The sequence below is a fragment of the Panthera tigris genome, chromosome B2, assembly GCF_018350195.1.
Source record: "Panthera tigris isolate Pti1 chromosome B2, P.tigris_Pti1_mat1.1, whole genome shotgun sequence".
Lineage (NCBI taxonomy): Eukaryota > Metazoa > Chordata > Mammalia > Carnivora > Felidae > Panthera > Panthera tigris.
This window is the reverse complement of record NC_056664.1, coordinates 140,978,233-141,003,065: the sequence shown is the minus strand read 5'-3', so window position 1 is coordinate 141,003,065 and position 24,833 is coordinate 140,978,233. Positions and strand designations below refer to the sequence as shown.

Below are 24,833 nucleotides of genomic sequence, written 5' to 3'. Positions count from 1 at the left end.
GCGGGTTCCAAGCGAGGGCTGTCATCAAGGCGTTTGGTGTGGAGCGCCTCTTCAGGCACGCTAGCCCCAGTGAGTCCAGTGTCCCTGGGAGTAGATGACATCAGCATCCCGGTTTACAGAGAGAATCTCAGAGTGGGTAAGTGGCCTGAGGACGGGCAGCCAGGTCTGGTGGTCTCCCTCTCCTACCTGGCTGCCTCTCCTTTTCTTCAAAGACGGGAGACGTCTATTTCCTACGTGTCTTACAGCCTTCATGTTGGATCAACAAGCAGAGCTGAGATGTCATTGACAGAGAGATGTCCCCCCGCCTCCAGCTGAGTGACAGAGATGAAGCAGAAGCTGCTTTTGATTTTTAAAAATTTTTTTATTTTTGTAAATTTATATCCAAAGAGTTAGCATCTGGTGCAAGGACGATTTCAGGAGTAGATGCCTTAGTGCCCCTTACGCATTTAGCCCATCCCCCCTCCCACAACCCCTCCAGGAACGCTCTGTTTGTTCTCCATATTTATGAGTCTCTTCTGTTTTGTCCCTCTCCCTGGTTTTATATCATTTTTGCTTCACTTCCCCCTTGTTCATCTGTTTTGTCTCTTAAAGTCCTCAAATGAGGGAAATCATCTGATTGTTGTCTTTCTCTGACTAATTTCACTTAGCATAATACCCTCCAGGTCCATCCACGTAGTTGCAAATGGCAAGATTTCATTCTTTTTGATTGCCGAGTAATACTCCATTGTATATATATCCCACATCTTTATCCATTCATCCTTCGATGGACATTTGGGCTCTTTCCATACTTTGGCTATTGTTGATCGTGCTGCTATAAACATGGGGTTGCCCGTGTCCCTTCAAAACAGTGCACTTGTATCCCTTGGATAAATGCCTAGTAGTGCAATTGCTGGGTCGTAGGGTAGTTCTATTTTTAGTTTTTTGAGGAAACTCCATCCTGTTTTCCAGAGTGGCTGCACCAGCATGCATTCCCATGCTTTTGATTTTTAAAGAAAGAGTCTTGATACCCTTTATTTCGGGAATTGTTCTTAATAGATCACAAAGAATGTTCACATTCGCTGGGAAGAGAAGGAAGGGCAGTCGCGATAACAGCAACAGTAATAATAAGCGTGGCCGTTATGGGGTGCCCGGGTGTCTCAGTCGGTTGAACATCCGACTATAGCTCAGGTCATGATCTGACAGTTCATGGGTTCCGCCCCGCATCAGGCTCTGTGCTGATAGCTTGGAACCTGGAGCCTGCTTTGGAGTCTGCGTCTCCCCCGGGCCCCCACTCTCTGCCCCTCCCCTTCTCGCACTCTCTCTCTCAAAAATGAATAAATGTTAAAAAAATATTTTAAAAAAAGGCACGCCTATTATGCAGGACTTGTCACACACAGTGAGGACCCTCAGGCTCTGGGAGGTGACAGAACTGGGATTTTGTCCCTGGACGAACCCCAAGGGTCAAGCTTTTTGTGCTTTATCACGTGATCATTTTTTAGTTTGTTTATCTCATTTTACAGCTGAGGAAGCTGAGGAGCTTGCAGGCTAAAAGACTTGCTAAGTGTTCATGTTTCAAATGCACAGAGCCAGAACTCACACCCCACTGCCTGTAGCCTCCGCCCAAAGAACATAGAGCCAGTACCTGTGAGACGCGGCAAGGCGTTTCCTGTTACATCAGCCTGCAGCCCAAAGTGCCATGGAATGATGTGACTCAGACACAAGAATGTGTGCCAGTTAGAGATCTCTTGGTTGCGTGGGGCAGAAATTGCCAGGCTGAAACAAACAAGGGAAATAGAAGTTCTCAAAAAATAGGAATTTGAATAGAAATCTAGACAAGAGCCAAGGTACAGTTAAACCATGCTTGAATCAGTGAATGTGTATCTAACCAGCTATCTATTTCATTAAAATCTTCCAGAAAACATGTATGCACTATAAGCCTTGTCTTTGTTTCTGTGATCGGCTGGAATGAGCTTGCAGCTGGGCCTCAGGGAGGGACCAGACTTAAACGTGAGAAGAAATCTGGGCTTTCTCTCCGGTTTCTGCAAACCAGCTTCCCTGCTCCTCAGTGCACGGGGTAGAACGTGATCACTGGCCATAGTCACGGGTACACATTTTAAGTCCAGCTATTGGGAAAGCTTTCTTTGTTCCATTTCATTTTCCAGAAGAAGGGCCAGTGAGCGGCCAGATCTGGAGAGTGTGCGCCTCTGGTCCCCACTGCTGTGGACAGGAGGCAGGTGACATAGCACCAACAAGGCCAGCCCGGCCCCTGGGAACAAGGGGACGAGGGTCACCAGAGAACCAGGAATCACATAGTGAGTTGCACATATGACCCAGTGTATGTCCAGGTGTCAGAATTCTCCTGCAGGAGAATAACATCTAAACAAAAGCCCAGGTACAGTTAAACACTGTTTGGATTAGTGAATGTATATTTAATCAGCTATTTATTTCATTAAAATCTTCCTCGGGGCGCCTGGGTGGTTCAGTCGGTTAAGCGTCCGACTTCGGCTCGGGTCATGATCTTGTGGTCCGTGAGTTCGAGCCCTGCATCGGGCTCTGTGCTGACAGCTCAGAGCCTGGAGCCTGCTTTGGATTCTGTGTCTCCCTCTCTCTCTGACCCTCCCCCATTCATGCTCTGTCTCTCTCTGTCTCAAAAATAAATAAATGTTAAAAAAAAATTTTTAAAAATAAAATCTTTCAGAAAACATGTATGTACTATAAACATTGCCCCTGTTTTTGTGATCAACTATTTTTAAAGTTTAAAAAAAAGTTTTGTAATGATAAGTAGTGGGGGAAACGTGCTAATATAACTCCCAACCTACCATGCTGATGGGCCCAGGACTTTTTATAAGTTCTTTGGTACAAAGCAGTCTGCTGTGATAGGTTTTCCTGGCTAATATCCTACTTGTTCCTGAAGCTCCCTGGTGAATAAATATTAGTCTTTTTGCAAGAGAGTCAGGATGGAAAATTAGCAGGTGTGAAATTTTTGGCTCTTGGTGATGGATGCTGCTCAATCTACCCCAGGTCCTTTCTTTCCAGAAATTTACTGAACTGTATTCAAATGATAAAACAAAACAAAACAAAACAAAACAAAACCAACACCTCCAGGTCCCTGCTGTTGTAGCTGCGTGGCTTATTTTATTTCTGAAATGTGGTGTGACTGGGAATATCAACGCATACACATTGGCCCTTAAGGATTTCAGATCTAATTCTTCAAAGGGAAGAGTGGGGTTGGAGTGGAGGGATAGCTGTCTCTGAACGTGACAGTCATCGTTGAACCAAACGATCCCCTCCTGCTCCTAAAAGGCTTATTAATGTTTGGCCTTCCTCCTGGTGCCTTTTCAGAGAATCCATGCCACACGTTTGCACTCAGCCTTTGTTACTATTTTGAGTTGGTTTGGATCATTTCCATGCAAACTCTCAAAGCACTGGAGATCTGTAATTATATTTTGCAAGATGTATCAGGCGCTGCCTACACATTTTACAGTTTAGTGTTGCAAAGCCAGAGTCGTAGCTTTTTGCCACATGGTTATTTAATTCCATACAGTACAGACAGGCCTGGTCATATCTGGCCTTCACAAGGAAGTGCCAGGGCCTTTCCACCCCCGCCACATTCCTGCTCGCTGTGGCTTTGCGCCACGAGGTGTGTTTCACATCTGCCATGTGACCGCCCCGCTGCTGTCAACAAGTGATTCATTGTCATCGCCAAGGGAAAAACAGACTGTGTAGGAAGGTGCCATATGGTGATACATGTGGGGTTTTTTCTGCCTTCTACTGGGTAACCCTGACCTTATTGTCATGCATTCGAGGTGGAAGTGTGACGCAATGAAACTGATTTACAAAAGCCACATACAGAAACCGGCGTCTTTTTTTTTAGCCTCGGTGTGGTTAAGGTTTACTTCCTCTACGTATTTATAGCAGAGGCTTTTGGACATGGCTGGGGGAGAGCCAGCTTCTGATACGACATCCATTTGCTGGTTACTGCATCTGCAATTTATACTTCGCCCTCCGTTTTGCCAAGGAAAGGGCCTTCGTGGCCTCAATTAAATGTGAAGGTTGGGTTTCTCTGCATCTGCTGGCCATTCCAATGTGGAAGCCAATAAGCATGAGCAGGATAATGAGTTGGAAATAGATCCAGAGAGGGCCCAGCGATGAGAAACACGGTGGCAGATTATTTTAGATCCAGAATATCAGAGTTAAAAGCCTCTTGATTCAGTACAGCAACTGGCTCAAAAATAGACCTAAAAATGCATATACAAAGCAAGCGTAATGATATATCATATGCATGTGGAGCTTTAAAAAGCAGCCTGGACATCTCAGTGAGTCAATTTTTAGAAAGGGACCAAGGTGAGGTTAATGAACCTTGACACCTGCTTTGCTTTCTTCCTCTGCTCTAAAAATCCCGCCTGGTGAGGTTCTGGTGTATTTCATAGGTATTTTATTTAAAGAACAAAAAGCGGCTGGGCAGTTTGTGAAATGTGCTGGAAACATATAATGTGGCCGATTCTAGATTTGCCAGTAATTAATTGGGAGCACTTGGCCATGTGTCTTAACCCGCAACGTTTTCCAGGACAGAACTGACGGTACTTCCCCTCGATGTTTTGAGGAGTTGCCAATGGGGCAGATTGTCAGGGCTGTGGGAAGTGTAAGCTGTTCATGGGCATAGAGGGTTGGGCTACTGGAATCGGACAGGTGCATAGGGTGTGGAAGTGACTCATGGAAAGGGCAGGGTTCCCCCTAGGAGGGAAGCTCACCTGCTGTGTCTCCAGGAAGGAAGAACACGACTCTAGATTCATGGCTCCCTGGCTGCCCTGCTCCTGGGTCAACCATCTGAACCCCAGGATCATCTATCTCAATGGCTTGTTTCTTCAAATCTGATGTGTCTTGTTCTTCTCAACCTTACACTGTATATTAAGCACTAGTTAGAAAAGGGAGCAGATACTTCTCTACAGTGACCTGTCTCTGCCTTTAGTTACCTAAATTCCATGGAGAAGACCTGAAGATCTATGTGCAAAGGCTCCATTCATTCCAGGAGGGTCTGGCTGGAAGCAGAGGGCACTTCCCCAGCTCCCTTCCCTACCCTGCTATGGCAGAGGAGCCCCAGCATCAAAGAAGGCAGGTGGACCACCTGCCTGGGAGGGCTGACAGCCAGCCTATCACCCACCCATCATCATGATGCCGACATCAGCAACCTCTGGAAAAGACTTTCCATCCATTTCCAGGTAGTAGAGAAAAAAAGCTCATGTTCTACATCGCAATATGTGTTCTCTGTTGATTGAGTCAAAAAGAGGCCAGAGAGCATCTTCATTTGTTTTATTTTCCATTTGATTTGAGACATTTGGAGGGATTCACAGGATTTCCACCACAGTCCTTTACAGAGGAAACACCCGCTCTTCAAAAATGCAGCAAAGCCAATGAAGAGAGAAGAGGCTTCTGGTTACAAATCGAATCTGCCAGTTGGCAAGTGATGTTGGAGACGCTCCTCCAAGATCTTCTTCTAGACCTAACTTCCCTCCCAACCAGACACAGCAACTCTGAACTTGTGACACATGCAGGCTCAGCCATGTGACTGCTGTTCTCTGGAACCTTCTTTCTCACTTTGCTTCCTGGAGTGAGCCCCACTCCAGAAGAGCTCTGGCCTGGCTCCTTTTCCCACGGAGCTGTTTACCCCGTATCCAAGTTTCAAATTTTCACTTTGATGCCCTCAAACTTTGCTAAGCACACTGTATCTACAGTGGAAATGAAAGCTCCAGACCTAAAGCTACACGGAATCTGCTCAGATACACCTGCTCTGGGCTCCACTTTCCCCTTCTTGAATCCTGGAAAACACCATGCTTTATAATAAGCATCACCCCTTCCTATACCTGGTTTCACTGGACCTTTAACAATAACCTGGGTAGTAGCTGATCCGGTGTTATTAGTCCCATTTTACTAAATGGAGAAACTGAGGCTCAGAGCAGTTCAGTAGAGTGCTTCCAAGGTGATACAGCTGATATGCGCCAGAACTTGCTTTGAGGTCAGCCCTTCCACGTCTGCACGCTTATGTCTTTTTAAAGAGCCCTTTTCATGCTTCAAACCTCCCTCTGCTCCGCAGGTTCGATGCTAGAATAATAGGAGACTGGTGACTCAGAGCGGACTTCTGACTTCTTGTATTGCACGCACAAAATGAGGCTCTCTACCAATTTCGTTTCCAAAGCACACATTTCTCACAGCGTTCTTAGCTACCCCAAGCACAACTGATAGACCCTTGGCCCCTTGGTACACGTTGTCGTCCAAATGGAAAAACAAGACGTGGCTCCAACACTCTAAAAATAAGGGATTCTATGAAGCTAACCCGCAAAGAGGAACTAAAGAGGAACGCGTCAGCTTTTCTAACAATCAAACGATTACATAGAACGCTGTCAAAAGTACACATCTGTGTGGAGGGTGGCGGTGGCAGCGGCCTGCCCCGAAGGAGTATCTTATCGCTACCACCGCTTAGAATTGCCACATGTGGAGATAATAAAAAGTAGGCCAATTAGTTGGTTTCCTTCTTATGTTTTAATTCTCTGTGGACAATGCGCCTCACTTCTTCCTCTCTCTTCAGTAAACACCAGGTATAACCAGTGATGCACATTAGCCATCAGGTCAGAGTTTTTCAAAATTATTTTAGTGGTTTAAAATTTTTTTTTAATGTTTATTTATTTATTTATTTAAAAAATATATTTTTTAACGTTTATTTATTTTTGAGACAGAGAGAGACAGAGCATGAACGGGGGAGGGTCAGAGAGAGGGAGACACAGAATCTGAAGCAGGCTCCAGGCTCTGAGCTGTCAGCACAGAGCCTGACGTGGGGCTCGAACTCACAGACCTCGAGATCATGACCTGAGCTGAAGTCAGATGCTTAACCGACTGAGCCGCCCAGGCGTCCCTAATGTTTATTTATTTTTGAGAGACAGAGAGAGAGCGACAGAGACAGAGACAGAGATAGAGACAGAGACAGAGTGTGAGAGAGAGGGAGACACAAAATAGAAAGCAGGCTCCAGGCTCTGGGCTGTCAGCACAGAGCCCGATGTAGGGCTTGAACCCACAAACTGTGAGAACATGACCTGAGCCAAAGTTGGATACTTTAACTGACTGAGTCGCCCAGGCGCCTCTGTTTTGTTTTGCTTTGTTTTTTAATAAATAAATTCACTTCCCACTGCTTGGTTGCCAGATCCTGCCTTCCCAGCCTGGTTCCCCTCCACCACCTGCAGGCTCCTGTCAGCCAGGCTTGAGGCAATGAGAACGAAAACCCCCTCCCTGTCCACTGCTGCTCTGGCCCCACACAAGCACAGGACGGTTAACCAGTCTGTCAGGTTGGCCTCTGCCCCAATCCTGGTTTTTTCCTGGCCCTGAAATCCAGCAGTGAGTGTCCGACCAGGTGACTGGCACCCCCCTCCCCAACCCAATCCCTGCCACCTGCTTTCTCCTTGTCCCCAATTCTCTGTATCCTTGCCAGCTGACCCCTGCCTCAACCTGGATAGAACTCTCTAGAACAGTGCAGTAGCCAGTAGGCATTCCCTGAAGGTAAGAGTGGTCCTAGTCTAAGCCCTCTGCTGCCCACCCCTCTTCCTACACCAGCGTCACCAGACTGAGAACAATGCCGCCCCCTGACGGGGAGACATGGAGGGGGCGTCCTCTGGCAGGAGAGGACAGCTTTCAGTGGTGTGCTGGTAAATGCCAACACCCAGCTCTCTGGAAGAACCCTGAATTGCAGGGTCTGCTGCATGGTGTACACATCCCCACACTGGCCCATCTCCAGTGACCGCCCCCCCCCCCGTGATGTCACTGAGCACGGAGCTGGGAAGAGAGGAGCAGGGACACACAGATATAAAGTATTTGTACCAAACAAACACAGTCGATGTAAGTAACCTGGATGGCACAGAGAATAATAAAATGTCAATAATTAGGAAGTGAAGAGTTTTAGGTGTTTATTACTTCTGTTTTTAGCAAAATTTAGTCAGTTTGTAAGTTTATATAATTTAATTTTTAAAAAATTTTTAAAAAATGTTTATTTATTTTTGAGAGACAGAGACAGACAGAGCACAAGTGGCGAAGGAGCAGAGAGAGAGGGAGACACAGAATCTGAAGAGGGCTCCAGCCTCTGAGCTGTCAGCACAGAGCCCAACACGGGGCTGGAACTCACGAACCGCGAGATCATGACCTGAGCCGAAGTCGGCGTTTAACCAACTGAGCCACCCAGGCACCCCTATAATTTAATTTTTTTAAGTTTATTTATTTATTTTGAGAGAGAGAGAAAACACAAGTGGGGGAGGGGCAGAGAGAGGGAGAGAGAGAGAGACTCCCAAGCAGGCTCTGCACGGTCAGTGCAGAGACCACTGTGGGGCCTGAACCCACAAACCGTGAGACCATGACCTGAGCTGAGGTTAGACGCTTAACGGACTGATCCTCCCAGGCGCCCCTATAATTTAATTTTTAACAGCAGCTGTGTTTAACACCAGCTTGCAAAATCCCTGAAAATTTAACACTTGGTTTCCGTGAGCTCGCCCAAGCCAGCTCCCACACACCCTGCCTGGAGTGACCCTCAGACGCAGTCCTGTGACTTCTGTTCTCCATACATTCCAGCTCTTGTTCTACTTGGCCTCCAGGGGCTGGGGACAGCCTCTCCTTCCTGGAACTCTACACCATCACTCTTTCTTGTCTTCCTTCTACACCTCTTTCCCAGGGCCCTTGCTCTTCTGCTGGAACTGTCCATGTTTCCCAATGTCTGACCGTGACTTCTTTTGTCTGCCATTCTCCTTACTCTGAATGTGGATATGGATGCTTCCCCAGTCTAGACTTTTGGCCCAGATCTCTCTCTTGAATTCCAGTCTTATGTACGACAGCCTGCAGCCCATCTTCCTCTGACAATCTCATAAGCATCTCATACTCAACGTGCACCGTCAACCAAACCCCACTCTCCCATTGTTCTTTGTTAATATTCCTCACTCAGGCATTCATACTCTCATTCCATCCCATAAATATTTACTGAGTACCGACTATGTACTTGTCACTGTGCCTGTGCCAAGTAATGCAGCCCTGCATAAGCCACAGTCCCAGAGCTCACCCAAAGGAAATGGTGTCACCATCCACTTGGTGACCTAAGCCGGAGCCCTGGAGTCATCCTCCCACATTCCATATTTACAATTATTTGGTTGGTAAGTCTGATCTCTTCTTCTACTTCCTAAATAAGTCTGGAATCCTTCCTCTTCTTCCACTCCTGCCATGACCATCTTTTCTCAGGTCCTTGTACTTCCTCCTCTGGATGATGCAGGAAGCTTCTCCCTGGTCTTTGCATCCAAGGACTGTTGCGTTCCAATCCATTCTTCGTAATGCTGGCATAATGATACTTCTGAAACCACATCTATGACATTGCCATTCCCTGTATAACATTCCCCCAAACACCCTCCTAACTTTTAGAACACAATCTGTGCTCCTTGGCATGATATAAAAGGCCTTCAATGTCACCTGGATCCTGTCTACCTCTTGGTCTTCTTGTCCCCATTCCTCTTGGAACCTATGCTCCAGTCACAGAGACTCTTCTCAGGCCATTCCCTCTGCCTAAAATCCCTCCCCCCTCCCACCCCATTCCCTATTTGACTGCCTGCTCCCCTATTTATCCTCCAAAACTTGTTCTGATGCAAGTTTGCCAGTATGGCTGTTCCGTGGGCATTGAGAAACAAGGGAGGGACACCATGCACATCTGTGGTGGTCACTGTAGATTAGCATGGCAATTTCCAGGCATATGGTAGTCAAGTGTGGAGTGCCATTAAGGCTATCAACAGGGCTGCTCTTGTGAAACAACAGGGCTTCCTCCTGGAAGTGTTTGCTGGCCCTCCCAGGCTGCCTTTGGAGACTCTTCTCCATCATGCCCATACTGGACTCATCATACTGTAATCATCTCATTACTAGTCCGTGAGCTTCTTTGGACAATGAGCTCTTAAAGGAGGGGATTGTGTCTTTTATCTCTGTATCCCTGACAACATGGAGCATGCAGGGCCCCTACTGAATAGTCAATAAGGGTTTGGGGAGCGAATGAATAGAATACAGTGTTGGCAAGGGCACGGACCCTGAGTGAATCCCGGTGCTGCCTGTCCCCCCAGTGCAGCTTGGGCACCTCACTCCACAGCAGATCCTTCATGTGATGAGTGTGAGGTTTAAGTGAGAAAGGTGGCTGAGCAGCTCCCAGCAGTCAGTAATAAATGGTAACTATTACAATCATGGCATATTTTCAGGTGCTTAAGTTCCTTCTGTGTTGTTCATTACTATTTTCACCTTCTTGTTTTTTACTAGAAAAGTGGCATAATCCTGATGTTATAGACATTGTTAACTCTCAGCTCTTGGGGTTGGAGTGGGGTGGGGGGTGGGGGTGGGGGTGGGCACAGGGGAGTGGGTATGAAAGATGGATCGCAGCTTCAAGATTTGGTGTGGCGGTGCGAGAGGTAAGGTGGCACACGTCCACCATGGCTAAACCCGGAGAGAAGGTCTGTCAAAACCCTCTGGACTGTCTGGCTGTGCAGGACTCCGTCAGGGCTTGGAGCCTGGCCTCATTTGCATATTGGCTCCACTTCCGTCCCGGTGGGAGGTGCCGCTTCCTGCCGCCCGCCCTCTGCTGGCTGGCGTCCGACCTCCCCGATGTGTTTGACTATGTTGCCCCCTAGGGATCAGGCCCAATTTTCAATGCATTATCTACTTGCTAGCTGGAGTGTCTCCTACACTCGAGCTGTGTTAGAAACTACAGGGGTACAGAAGTGACTCCTACCCTCAAGGTATGGTGTCCACATTTAAAGAACTAGAAACCTTGACAATCCTGGAAAAGCCTAAACCAGGACTGAAAATCTGAAGAGCTCTGTGTACAATGGTAGAGGAGGGTTTTTTTTTGCCCTGACGCGGATTGCCACGATCGAGGGAGAATCGTATTTACAGAGAGGCTTGCAATATACAGGGAACTGCGACATGCATTCACCATTTTTTTAAAAAAAAATTATTTTATTATTTTTTGAGAGAGAGAGAGAGAGAGAGAGAGAACAAGCAGGGGAGGGGCAGAGAGAGAGGGAGACACAGAATCTGAAGCAGGCTCCAGGCTCTGAGCTGTCAGCACAGAGCCAGACATGGGGCTTGAACTCAAGAGCCATGAGATCATGACCCGAACTGAAGTTGGCCGCGTAACCAACTGAGCCACCCAGGCGCTCCTAGTTTCACCCTTTCAACTACAGCAGTGATGGTATTAATGAAATAGAAATAAACATTTTGTTGGGAGACTGACAGTTAATATCATCACACTGGCCACTAATCTGACAACTGACAACTGTCTTAACAGTCAGCTGATATTGTGTTTCCTCTCAAAGGTCACACTTGAAACGAAGTGTAGTTTCAGAGGGAAAGAGACCCATGAATATGACTCAGCAGCATTACTTTTCTGTAGTGCCTGAGCTTTCTTCTTTTGCCTGGCCAGTAACATCTGGGAAGATCAAAGCATGAGTGGACAGTTGTGATTGCTGGGGAGACCTTTCCTGGGTCATTTACAACTTCTGCCTGGCAACTGTGATCCTACAAATTATGAGAGGGCACTTTTAGGAATAAAAGCATTTAGCTTCATTTCTTCATAGGAATGGAAAATCAAAATCATTCTGAAGTTGTTTTTTTTTTCCAGATGCAAAGCAACTTTCAAGCAACTGCTTTTAAACCTCTCACACGCAAGCTTAAATCACAGTGACATTGTCACATTAGAATCTATTTGAGTGAGTTAAACCAAATAATGGCAAAGGGTCCTTTTCTTCCTTTAATCTTTCAGGAAAAAAAAAAGGCAAACTCCAAAATTATGCCAAGCAGTCTATCAGTAGTCTCTATGGCTCCACACGTTCAGAGTAACGTCCGCACGCTCTGAGCTGGTGTTTTTCTATCCCAGATGTATTCTTTTCCCCTCCAAGAAGTGAGGAGTGACTAACGCTCAGGAATATGGTGCCAAGAGCAGCTACTAGGAGAGAGAGACAACTGAGAGAGAGATTCCTCCCTGGAGATTGTGGAAATACACTTTTTCAGGAGAGAAAGCATCTTTCCCAGCTTCCCTTCATGTCTGTGTGGCCAGGGCTGGGTCACATGCCTATTTCATGTCTGTTGCACACCACCCACTGGCCAGGGAAATGGCTTACCACCAGATGTTTGGACAATGCTTTTGAGGGTAGAATGGATATTGGGATGTTAACCACTGCTTTGGATACTGTTTCTGGAAACTCTGATAGCTAGATCAGCTGTGCTTTGCTTTAAGGCAGAGCTCAAACCTTGACGCTTCCTTTTGAGGGTTTTTAGTGATTAAATGAAAGCAAAAAAACCCAAAACACCAGATGCAATTATATTTATACTCCATAGTTGATGAGCAGGGCATACCTGTTACGTACATGTAGACAATTTATGTTCTCATGGAAAAATTCTTCAATTCCAGGAGCTCTCCCATCAACAAGCAGGCGAGGAAATGCTTGTTGGGTCTCTCTCCATGATGTGAGTCTCTCCATGACTCTCCAGGATAGTGGAGAAATCTTCTCAGGGCATCTGGGCAGCCCCTGGAATAATAATGAAGTTGCCTGAATAAACTCAACCCCCTAGCAAAATACTTTTAGGCAAAATTAAAGTCTTCTGATTTGCAATCAGAAGAACATTATAAGTAAAATGAATCTTCTGACCTTACTTTCAGAGGGCGGCTGCTGAATGCAGGACAATTAGAGTTTGTGTTCGCCAGGATCTGTCTGCCCTGTGAGACCAGCAGGGTCCCCAACGTTTAGAAACATCAGGTATAGGGCAGAGTTTCCTTTCCCTGAGATTGTTGCCCTTTCCAGAAGTACCTCAGCCTCTTGACATAGTTTCCTGGAAGTTGTAACTGGAAAACAGTCAGGCCAGAGAAGGTGCTTAATGTTGGGCAAAAGTGAGGCTTGCGGGGAGTCCAGCTGGGAGACAGGGGAGAAATCTCCTCAGCTATGTCTCTGGGTCTTTTCAGTTCTGGTGGTCTTGGGTTCCAATCTTTCAAGGGATGAGCCTTTGAAACATGTCCCTGGCAGTATGTCTACCTTCCTGGATGGCTGCATATCCCCTTTACTCCCTGTGCTCTTACCTGACTATAGCATTTGATGCTTTGAGGTTCTGATAGCTGCATAGTTAGGAGAGAGACCTCTTATTCAGAAAATTTGCTGCAGAAATCCAAAGCATAGGACAGAGTTATGACATGTTAAGGTCCACGTTTACAATTTACACGCATGCCCATTTCACACAATCTTACGTATGTGCAGACCTGCTTTCAAGAAAGCATGTTTATGTAGGCATCTGATAAGTGCAAACACTGTTGGTAGTCTACCCAACAGCCACTCTGACATCTTCCTTGCTAACAGAACCCAGATTTTGTCCAGGTGTCCATCTTCTCTGTGTTTCTCATTTCTAACCCTAGAAACCAAATCTTGATAACTCTGGGACAGGTAGTCCCAATGATTGGTTTAGAGTGAACATATGACCAGTTCTGGCCAATGAGACATGTCAGGAAATCTGGAGGCTTCTGGGAAAGGTTTGTTTCTTAAAAAATAGAGAAGAAAGAGACAGCTCCTTGTCCTTCTTGGGACTTTGTGGTAGCTGTTTGTAATCTTGGGATGTGGCGGCCATCTTGTGAAGATGAAGGGAACCAGCCCGAGGGCAAAACTGACCTCCTGAGTATGGTAGACTGGAGAAATGTAAATTGCCTGGATTCTTGAGGATTTGGGAGTTGCTGAATTAGTCAGCCCTGAAGCACTCTACCCCTGCACTTATCGTCAGATTGAATTCCTTTGTTTAGACCATGTTGAGTTTATTTAATATAAAAGCATCTTAAACAATAATCCATACTCAACTATGGTCTCTATTCACAGGGTGCTGTATCCCCTTCCTCCTAGAGCAGTTCTTCTAACCTCCATCTGAGCAGGAGTCCTTCTAAGATTTGGGGAGGGTCTCCATGCCTGGGGCTCACTTAGAAGAACAGAAATACTCGTCAGCACAATTGCCACAGCTGATGGTAACTGCCCGCAGCCCTTAGGTATAGGCTCTGTGTGAGGTCAGTGCCAAACCCTTTGCCTATACCGTCTTATTTAATTATGGAAATGATTCCATGAGGTGGAGACGATATTATTCCCATTTGATAGCCGAGAAAGCCAAGGCCCACAAAAGTGAAGTAATTTTCTCAAAGTCTTAAAGCAGGTGATGAAACTAAAGGTCAAAACAGACTCTGGCCACACCCCTACCCATCACCCTGACCTCTCAACCAATCATGGGAACAGCAGCCAAGCATGGGCAGAGACCTTGTCACCTAATGGTTTCTCAGGATCAATATGTGAGTTCCCTGGGAGGTGCGAAATCTAGATTCTAAAGGTAATTGAGTATATAAAATTCACTGCTTGACATGAATTCTCCCATGAGTTTTATTTAACCTCTCTGTACTTCAGATTCTCTATTTGTGAGGCTGTGTGTGACAGAGACTTTCCACGACCTACTTCCTCAGGATATGAGAAGATACACACGATAATGTACCTAGAAGCATTTTGCAATATTGAGAGGAAAAATACTACAGAAAGCCAGGCCATTGTTAATGTGATTTTAATAACTTCTCTCAACTCTTAGGATGTTGATAGTGCAATGGAACATGATAATTTATTGAAAAGTGGATGTGTTGTTTTGTTGAAATAAAGTAAGTTGGGCTTAACAATATAAAGAGCAAAACTCTTGTTTCATCCTGTATTTATAGGTTCCAGTTCTAGATCTAGGCTGTGTGGATCAAAAGCCCAGCTCTGCCTCTTACCAGCTGTGTGACTGAGGGCAAGTTAGTTAACCTCTCTGAGATTCAGTTTCCTAATAGAAAACAGAGATAATAATAGCACTCATCTGGAGAGTTCTAGGAAGAGTTCTAGGAAGATGGTAACATCCGTCAGTTGGCACAGTGCCTAGGACATAATAGGGACTCAATAAATCTTAGCTGTTATAACTAATGTTACTTGTTTCATTTCATTAACACTAAGAAGATTCCTATTTTCCGTTAAGTGTGCTCTCTATGGGATTAATAATTTGCATGCTTTGTTTCCAAGTTCAAGGTTACTAAACTTTATATTTAAGCCAACTGTTAGCAAGCAATCATGGAGCGTAACAGTTGATGAGGTGTCACTACCTACAAGACAGCCTTGTCATTTGAAGATAAGCTGAAATGTGCAGCAGTATTGAAATTTGCTGTAAAAGAGTAGTTAAAACAATTATTGCTGGAATTCATAAAAGAAAAGCTTTTCATGATAGGTTTCTTCTCGTACTTAACTGCAAGCTGAGTTGAGTGAACAAGGAGCAAACAATCCAGCTGGTCCCACAGCCTGGGGCAGTGACCACTACATTCTGCCCTAAACTGGTGAACCATATTTTAAAGAATGTGGACTGCTCTTATAGGGCTTTATTTGGCCAGTGTTGGTTGACAAATGGACTCTGGGGTTTTTTTTGTTTTTTTTTTTAGTGAAAATGACTCTGTGTGTGTGTGTGTGTGTGTGCGTGTGTGTGTGTGTGTGTGTGCACGCATGCATGTGCACATGCGTGCATGCACACACATTTGTCCAATTCTCCCTCACCCTCTGTTGTTCTGTGCTGGGACATTACTTTCTTGTAGGTTGGTCTTTAGTCTGTCTGAAAATTATATTGAAGATAATACCTGGAGGTTGATGCAACATAGTTAAGGGGCTATAAGAGCCTGTTAAATATATAGACCATTTGTGGTGAGGAGGGACAGGCAGGGTGGTACACCCATAAAGGCACTGGGCCGGAAGCCAGAAGACGGGTGTTCTAGTCTCTGCTCTGCCTGCCACTCAACTACTCAGTGCCAGCCGGGAGTAATCATGATGATATAAAAATAATAGCATTTACCATACTTCAGGGGTTAGATTAGTTGCTTTATATACAATCCATCATTTAATTTTCATGACCTCCTCCTCCAATTCACTCTTAAAAGAAAAAGATTTACTTATGATTAAAATAGGTAACTTCAGGCAGGATAAGGACCTCTGAAAATCCCATCTCCATCAAAAGCAAGAGTGATCAAAATCAACATATTCAGAACTCTGAAAACTAACCAAAGGCTTACAACAATACCAGAAGTGTTCACTCAAGAAAAATGTTTGGATCCCAGGAAGAACGGTGATCCTTGTGGAATTTCAACTGGCCCAATTCCGGCCCTCCTCTCTAGCTCCCAGTAGCTCTGAGAATCAATAGGCTTGCACTACCCATATGGCAGTGTGTTATTCCTCCATGACACGGAATGGGGCACTGACGTGTGCGACAATAGGGATGAACCTTAAAACATTATGTCAAGTGCAAGAAGCCAGACACAGAAGACCATCCATTGTGTGATTCCGTTTGTGTGAAATATTCGGAACAGGCAACTCTACAGAGACAAGAAGCAGATGGCTGGACGGCAGGGGCTGAGGGTGAGGAATAATTGGAATGACTGTCGGGTGTGGGGTTACTTTTTTGGGATGATGAAAATGCTCTGAAATTGACAGTGGTGATGGCTGCAGACCCTGTGAATGTACTAAAGATACTGAATTATATACATTTTTAAAGGGTGCATTTTATGATATGTAAATTATATCTTAATAAAGTTGCTATAAAATAAAATGAATAAAATAAAATAAAATAAGATAAAATAGGTAATTCATGTCTGTGGTTGGAAAGGAATCAAACAATCCAAAAGCATTTAGAATAAAAATATACCTCCTTCCATTCCTGTCCCTTAGCCCGTAGGTACCTCTCTCCCATGTGTTATTGTGAGTCCTTTCTGAGATTTTTTAATGCATTCCCGAGCATGTAAATACATGTATACTCACATTTGTACATAAATGGTAGCATACTATACATTCTCCTCATGCCCTTTCTTTTTCTTTTCTTTTTTCTTAAATGTTTATTGATCTATTTTTGAGAGAGAGAGTGGAGGAGGGGCAGACAGAGGGAGACAGAGAATCCCAAGCAGGCTCTGTGCTGTCAGCCCAGAGCCCAGTCTGGGGCTCGATCCCACAACTGTGAGATCATGACCTGAGCTGTAATCAAGTGTCAGATGATTAACTGACTGAGCCACCCAGGTGTCCCAGGCCCTTGTTTTTGCATTTAAACATCAATATAGTACATATGAATATACTTCATTTAAAGTACATATTCATTTAGTACATATGAATATACTTCATTTAAAAAAATTGCTACAAAGCATGTTTTTGTATGGATGTGCTGTAATTTGTGTATTCTGTTCCCTAATGATGCATACATTTAGGTTGTCCCCAGTCTTACATTGTTAAACATATACAGGATCAACGGATTTATGTATTTCCGATTTTGATAGATATTGCCAGTGGCTATGCCACCACAATTGCTTTTTTCTCATTGGCCAGAAGTCATAAAGCAATCGTAAATCACAAAGCAATATTTAGCTGCAGTAGAAGCCTGGAAATACATTCTTTAGTCTTAGTGACAGTATGCCTTGTTGAAAATTTAATTGCAGTGGAATAAAGAAGACCAGATATAGAGGGTAAGAAACAGATCTTCCTTGAAACTTTAACTTCTGTGACTTTATAAAACACTCTCTGGGGGCGCCTGGGTTGGTTAAGTGCCCAACTTTGGCTCAGGTCATGATCTCGCAGCTCGTAGGTACAAGCCCTGCATCGGGCTCTGCTCTGACAGCTCAGAGCTTAGAGTCTGCTTTGGATTCTGTCCCCCTCTCTCTCTGCCCCTCCCCTGCTTGTGCTCTCTCTCTCTCTTTCTTTCTTTCAAAAATAAACGTTAAAAAAATAAAATAAAATAAACACTCTCCGTGTCCTCTTCCTACTGTCTATGTGATGTCTTGAGTCTCCCTTGAGGAGGGACCCTCTGCTTCTACCCTTTCCTTGCTGCTGGTGTTCCCAGGGCTGGATCTTGGCTTCTCACTGTACATACTCTCGTTGGGCAACCCGTGCATCCCACTGACTCAGCTGCCATTCGCATGCTGACGACTCCCTAATCTATGCCTCTGCCCTGTGCCCGGGCGGCACTGCTATACTTCTCTACCATCTGGCATCTCCCTAACCATGACCAGAACCATCCCAGACCTACTACTTTTCAGTCTGCTTTTGAAATCAAGGTTTTGCTCTAAGTCTGAGCTGGGATTCACTGGATTTAGGTGAAATTCTTGATCCCCAAATCTCAGGTGAACCTGGATCCCTCTCAAGACTTTTCAAAGGTTGGTGGGTTGGTGCTTATCAAGGTCCTTGATGGAAGTGACATTTCTAAGGCAAACGTCTTCAAACTGGTGATGAAATTCTCATCTGCAGGTTTGCCTGAGTGAGGTTCCCTTTACTTACTATGGAATGGGTTACTTGGGGGTGATGGTGGGGGGTTGCTGGATCTGGAGAGAATCGTGAAGGTGTTTTCCAGAGAGGGATGCTTACCGTGTGTCACCCTTAGTCAGATTTCTCTGTGGACCTCAGCCTGGGACCTTACATCTCATACCCCCATGATGCAGACAGGTGCCATGTGTAAATAAATTCTGAGATGACAAGCTAGATTGCTCGGTTTCCTCTGTGACACCATCCAGGAGAGGGTGGAGTCTATGACCCTGGAGGGAAGCCCCCGCACTATCCGCGGGGCTGTCTCTTGGGATCTGGGTAGGACTCTTATCCGAACCCATGCTGCCCCTTGCCTGGCTGCCTGGGGAACCTCGCTCAGCCATGAAAGCTGAGCTCCAATGCGGTCTGAGGCCTCTCCTGACCCTTCAAGGAGAATTTGGCCAGCTCTTCCTTTAAGCTCTCACACTGATGCCGTCCATACTTCTACCACCTGCACCCCATCCCCGTCCAAAGAAGGCATAATATGACTCTTGTGTTTTCTTCTTCCATGTCTTTTATGTTGCTTTATTTTATTTGGGTGTCTTGGTTAGATAGTAACTTCTCCATTTCTAACAGACTTTGTGCATACCTCTCGTTGTGGATCCTGTGAGATCAATTCCTATTGTGAACAGTGTATAATGTACTTTGGCTGAAACCACCTGATCAGTGAGCTCTGAGTTCCCCTGTTCTTGTTTTTACTGAATCTTAGCCTTCTCTCCAGGTTGAAGCCTGCCTTTTGCCCAGGCCTTGAGCTTCTGACCCGAACTCCCATGAACCTGGTATGATGTCGGAAATAATAGCTGTCTGAGGAGGTGAGTGTGCTCAGAAGCCATCTAGTACATTCTCTGTTGCCAGTAGAATGAGTTGGAACTAGCAATTAGAAGACTTAACGTTTGGTCCTGACTGTGCCTCTTAGCTGTGTGTAGAGAAATCACTTTACACGGCTGGTGGTTTATTTCACCTCTGAAGAGATATTACCTCACAGAGCTTTTGTTGGCACAGTGTTTAGTCCATTGGACTCTACCAGCACAGTGCTTAGGGCCTCTATGAAGCTTCAAAGTCAAAATTATTAAGAATTTAACTGGGGCACCTGGGTGGCTAAGTCAGTTGAGCATACAACTTCCGCTCAGGTCGTGGTCTCACCGTTCGTGGGTTTGAGCCCCTTGTCAGGCTCACTGCTGTCAGTGCAGAGCCCACTTCGGATCCTCTGTCACCCTCTCTCCCTGCCTCTTCCCCATCTGCACTCTCTTTTTCAAAAATAAATAAACATTTAAAAAATTAATAAGAATTTAACTAAATGCCTGAAAAATGTAACATAAGACCCACTCCTTTTGTTATTAAACTGTTATTTTTTATTTATAATTTTTAAAAATGTTTATTTATTTTTGAGCAAGAGAGACAGACAGACAGACGGTGAGCAGGGGAGGGTGCAGAGAGAGAGACAGAGAGGGAGATGCAGAATCTGAGGCAGGCTCCAGGCTCTGAGCTGTCAGCACAGAGCTAGACACAGGGCTTGAACTCATGGACCGTGAGACCATGACCTGAGCCGAAGTTGGATGCTTCACCGACCGTGCCACCCAGATGCCCCTAAACTTAGTATTTTTGAGACTTTCATTCTGTTAGAAAATGATTTGTGGATTACATTTCTTTTTTTCACTTTGCAAAAATTCCTGAGTATCTATATCATCTCCAGGAAATGACTGCTGGCCCTAAATTAAATAACTTACTTAAGCAAAACAAAACATTTCAAAGTAACATGCTAATATTCTGTTTCAGATGGGATGTGGGTGTCATTTCAGTATGTTTGCTGTGATGTGGGGGTCAAGGAAGTCAGAGTCCTAGAGCTTGGGGAGATCTTAAAATGGCCCTGGCTGTGAGGATCAAGGGCTTTACACATGTACCTGGTGAATTACAGAAAAATGCATTAACTATTCCGAAAACTCTATAGAACAAATGCCATTGTCCCAAGAGGCCACCAGCCAGGAATCTCTGGGAAAACAGTGGTTCTGAATTCCACTGGATCATTCAAATTGCTGGGGAAGAGTATCAGGTGGGTGCCTGAGAATGGCTCTTTTAACCAGCCCTCCAAGTGATGCTGGCAACTGGGTAGATTTGGGAACCACTGGGCTATAATCAGAGCTCCTTCCATCTCATTTCATTTCATTTTGCCCTTGGTTTTCCCTTTTGGAAAAGAACGGCTGATCATCCTCCTCTCCACATTTCTTCATGAACGTGGCTGCTGCCAGTCTTTCTTAGCCAGGCAGGATGAGCCCAAGGCCATTCACAGCACAATCAAACATGGCTTTGTCTTCAGCCCTTTCCTTCTCAAACCTCTCCCCCTCTGTAAGAGCTTACATCCCAACACCCCCTCTCCACCTCCTGCCGAATCTTATCCTTTGCACTGTCCTTGAACTTCCTTCTCAACTGTCAGATGCTAGCTGGGACATTTTTCTCTTCCCTGCTCTTTTGTTCCAAGTCAGCTTCTGCAAAATGTTTTCTGTTCCAGTTGTGCAATAACGGGGCCATAGCAGGGATGTCCGGGTGAGAGTGTTGTAATTGCAGGAGGCCAGAAGACCGGAAATAGGAAATAAACAGTGTTACATCCTCCTGAGACCAGCTGCAGGGCCAAAGTGGTTGGGGTGGGAGAGGGAGCAGGGGAAGAGAGACGTTCACCTTTGCTCTTCTGGGCATATTACCTTTCCTGGGGCAGGAAGTCAGTTGAACAGACAGAACTCTAGAGCCAGAATCTTTGCTCATCCAGGCTGGAGGTTGGAAGGATGTTGTCTGCTGGAAACGTGACACTTGGTCATTTTAGTAAGTGTCTTATTTTGGCTGCAAAGGTAGAGGTGGTGCCTTCCTTCCTGGGGAGGGGGTTTTCCGCCCTCCTTGAAGTTGGCACGCTTGGTTAATTTGCGCAAGGAGAACGCCACCAGAATTATTCAGCATTTGCCGACAGGCTCACGCCCGACCTCAAACCCTGCAGAGTTCACTATTTTTAGTGGAATGCAGCTAATTATAGACAGATAATTATAATTAAGATGAATTTTCTCGTTGTGTGAGATACTTGTCGCGCTCCGATGTCACCTCTCAACGGCACAATAACACGTCGCCAGCAGCGAGCTGCCGTGTTTCTCCAGGTGCATCAGCGATTCATTGGCAACAGAATTATGCTGGGGATGGCTGTTGAGAATGCAGATTCCTGGGCTCAGATGCACGCAATCAGAATTTCTAGGGTGAGAGGCCTGGGAATCTGTATGCTTAGCATAGACTCTCTAGTGATTCTGAAGAATTCCAACGTTGAAGAGTCATTGATTAGTTGAAACTTATTATATAGTAGGGACTCTTCTGATTAGCCAAATCCTTGGGGCACCTGGGTGGCTCAGTCAGTTGGGCATCTGGACTCTTGATTTTGGCTCAGGTCGTGATCTCACGGTTTATGGGACCGAACCCTGTGTTGGGCTCTGGGCTGACAGCACAGAACCTGCTTGGGATTCTCTCTCTTCTGTCTCTCATTGCCCCTCGCTGGCTCACGCTCCCTCTCTTTCTCAAAATAAATAAATAAGCATTAAAAAGAAAAAGAAAAAAATCCTCACAACAATCTTATGAAGTAGATACTCTTATCTCCCCTTTTACACTGAAGCTTAGAGAAGCTGGTGATATTTCTAACATCACACAGATAGGAAATAGCAAAGCCCTGATTCAAACTCAGGCCCATCTAGTACAAACGCCTGTACCCTTTCCCAACTGATCCATGGAAGTGGCCTGTGACATTTGTGGTAGCTGAGGTAGCACCGAATGGGTGCGGGAGAGCCCCTGACAGAGGCCCTAACTTTGTGGGGAACCCATGGTACTTGTGAATTTTCTTCTTCAACGATTGTTGGATTTATTCTCCTTTTGACTGTGGGGGCTCACAGCTCCTAGGAGTCCATACTTCCTACTGTACTGGGTGTTTGGCTGACACTGGACACCCATCTTTTTGGAAACTGATGATTAGAAGCAGTGTGGCAGGTGCTATTGGGAACCTATCCGATATCCATTTGCTCCCCTCCCTGTATTGGGTGGCTGTGCTTCAGGAGGGACAGAGCCTTGCTGTCACCCCTCGCATGTGATCCTGTTAGCCAGATTATATGGGGAGTTCTCGTCTGCTTGCTGGGGCCTCAGCTATGGGCAACTGACCCCATTCAATGAAGATGTGAGAGACAGTCTATTGGGAGGTTTCTGAGAGCAACTCCTTATGGGAAGCCGTCCAAGCTGTTCCATAGGAAGAAGCCAGGCTAACGGTGCACAACTCCAGGCATCGCCAGTGTGTTGGAATCCACATGGACTGAGCCCCCTTGGAATTGCAGAGGGATCCTGGTCACATAGAAAGCAGGGTGAAGGACCCCCTGCCGTCTGTCACCACAGACGCACATGAAAAGGATATCACCTTCACCCACTGACACTTGAGCCACTGGTATTTCCAGTCCCACGTTTGCCTGTTAAAATCAGCTGAATAAAGATTTTAAAACACAGAACTGTCCAGGCACAAGAGGCTTTCTGGTTAAAGCGTGTGGCTCCCTGTTGAACAAAAGCCCAACTCTAGTGTCTCCTGAAGTTAGTTTATGCTGAAGCTCTCACAAGAGGATAAACATCCTCGGTTTGGAATCTTGGGGAGGATCAGGCGGGATCTTGGCTGCCCAGGACTCACTTTATCTTTGGCAGCTTTGACAGAGCAGTTCCAGGCCACAGAGGCCCTGAGGGGGAGGCCAGGCCCTGGCTGACCCAGCCTCTGCTGGCAAAGCACTGGCTTCCGCCTCCAGGTTTCGAAGCTTCAGCTATCAGCTTTCTTCCTCTCCTTTTGGCCTTTCATTGTTAACTTCCTCAGGATGTTCCTCTTGAAACGCCAGCTTCCTCCTCGTCAGGCACCCTCTGCCAGTTTGTCAGGACAAGAGAATTCGGATTCTCTGCCCGTCCTGGCTCCAAAGCAAGAAGCTTTCCCAACCCTGTTTACCCTCAGCTTCCTGTCAGGCCTCAGCCAAAGCTCTGTAGTTTTCTTAGCCTGAACCCAGGTTTCAACATAATACAATATAGCAGCAAACAATTTTAAATGGTTTCTAAAAATACAAATTTCCTCCTTAATTAGTGCAATTACACATGCTCAGTGAAGAAGTTATCAAAGAGCACCATGCAAAAAATAAATCCCAAACCAAAGTAATCCTGACGCCGGAGAGGACTCCTGCTGAGTATTTATTTTCTACCTCCTTCGTTTAATGTTATTATCACTATAATGATTGTTATTCCTTATGTCACGACTATGATCGTCATGACCATCATTGTTGTTATTCATCATTATTTCTATGATTATCACTCTTATCACGGATAGTCACTGAGATTGCTGTTGTGCAACATTGAATAGAGTGTCTCTATTCACAAATGGCGTCTGATTAAACAAAGATGATTCAGAGTTCCCCTAAAGACACAGATACATATCACCAATCCCTGGCTGTCACTCTGACCTTCTCTTTGAAGTTTGAGACTTCTGAAATATTCCAGTCCCTCCAGAGGCAGGGACCACCACACACTTGCAGAAGATACTTGGGGAGGGTGCCTGTCCCTTCCCGAGCCTACGGAAACATTTAGAAGCTTCCCCTCCTGATCTTCCCAGCCACGTGTGTAGGCCTGCAAGCTGCAGCCAGGGCGTCCCAGGATAAACCCGTCCAACACCAAGTCTTCTGAGTCAATTTGGGGCCTGGAAACTGTTCCTGAGGGCCTGAAGAGGTTGTGAATGGCGTCCTTGACCCTCCTGAGGCTCTATATTTTTTCTACATAGACTTGGAGGCAAGAGACCACTATTTGCTACCGAGAATGCCAGAGGATGGTTTTACCCTCTATCACAGCCTCCAAATTTTTTTCTAAGTCGATTTAGAAATCTGGGAGCAGCACTGTCCATGGACATGTGCACAGAGGGTCTCCTAAGACTGTCTGAGCCTTGTGAGATAGAATCTCCAAGTCCCCTCAGGTGGCCACAGAGGGCTGGAACTCTACTACAAGGCATAGAGAGGGCCTGTGTCCACTTGACCAACCTCAGAAGTTTCTTAGTTCTCTGAGGAAACCCTGGAATGTCTGATGGCTGGAAAACACCGAGGATAATGCCCTCTAACAGCTCTGGCTGTCCCATGGAGACATCCCCACCATGACAGGCCCAGGAAGACCAGATGGCAACAAGCTTTTATTTTTAAAAAGGTTTGTTTTAGAACAGAATAGCAGTTTCGTATGCCCTCTACAATGAATACTTTTCTTTTTTTGGTTAGCCACCATGAGTGCCCCCTTTTCAGAAAACGCACTGAGAGTTCCTTTTGGGTAACAAGGTCTGACCCACTCTCAGAACTAAAAGTTACAAATAGGGGGCGCCTGGGTGGCTCAGTTGGTTAAGCATCCAACTCGATTTCAGCTCAGGTCATGATCTCA

The 24,833-nt window shown here is 45.6% G+C and overlaps 1 protein-coding gene across 6 annotated transcripts in view; it reads right to left on the bottom strand.

Annotated features, from left to right (window-relative positions):
• Positions 1 to 24,833, bottom strand: part of LOC102972920 (palmitoyltransferase ZDHHC14) — a 532,612-nt gene that overhangs the window by 186,876 nt on the left and 320,903 nt on the right. For 3 of the 6 annotated variants that reach the window (XM_042987398.1, XM_042987399.1, XM_042987400.1), the window contains exon 3: positions 1,622 to 1,752. In XM_042987398.1, the coding sequence (XP_042843332.1) occupies positions 1,622 to 1,752 (131 nt within the window). Of the gene's footprint in view, positions 1 to 1,621; positions 1,753 to 12,384; positions 12,558 to 12,677; positions 12,761 to 24,833 lie in introns of those variants that run through there. The other 3 variants (XM_042987395.1, XM_042987396.1, XM_042987397.1) reach the window with 2 other exon arrangements.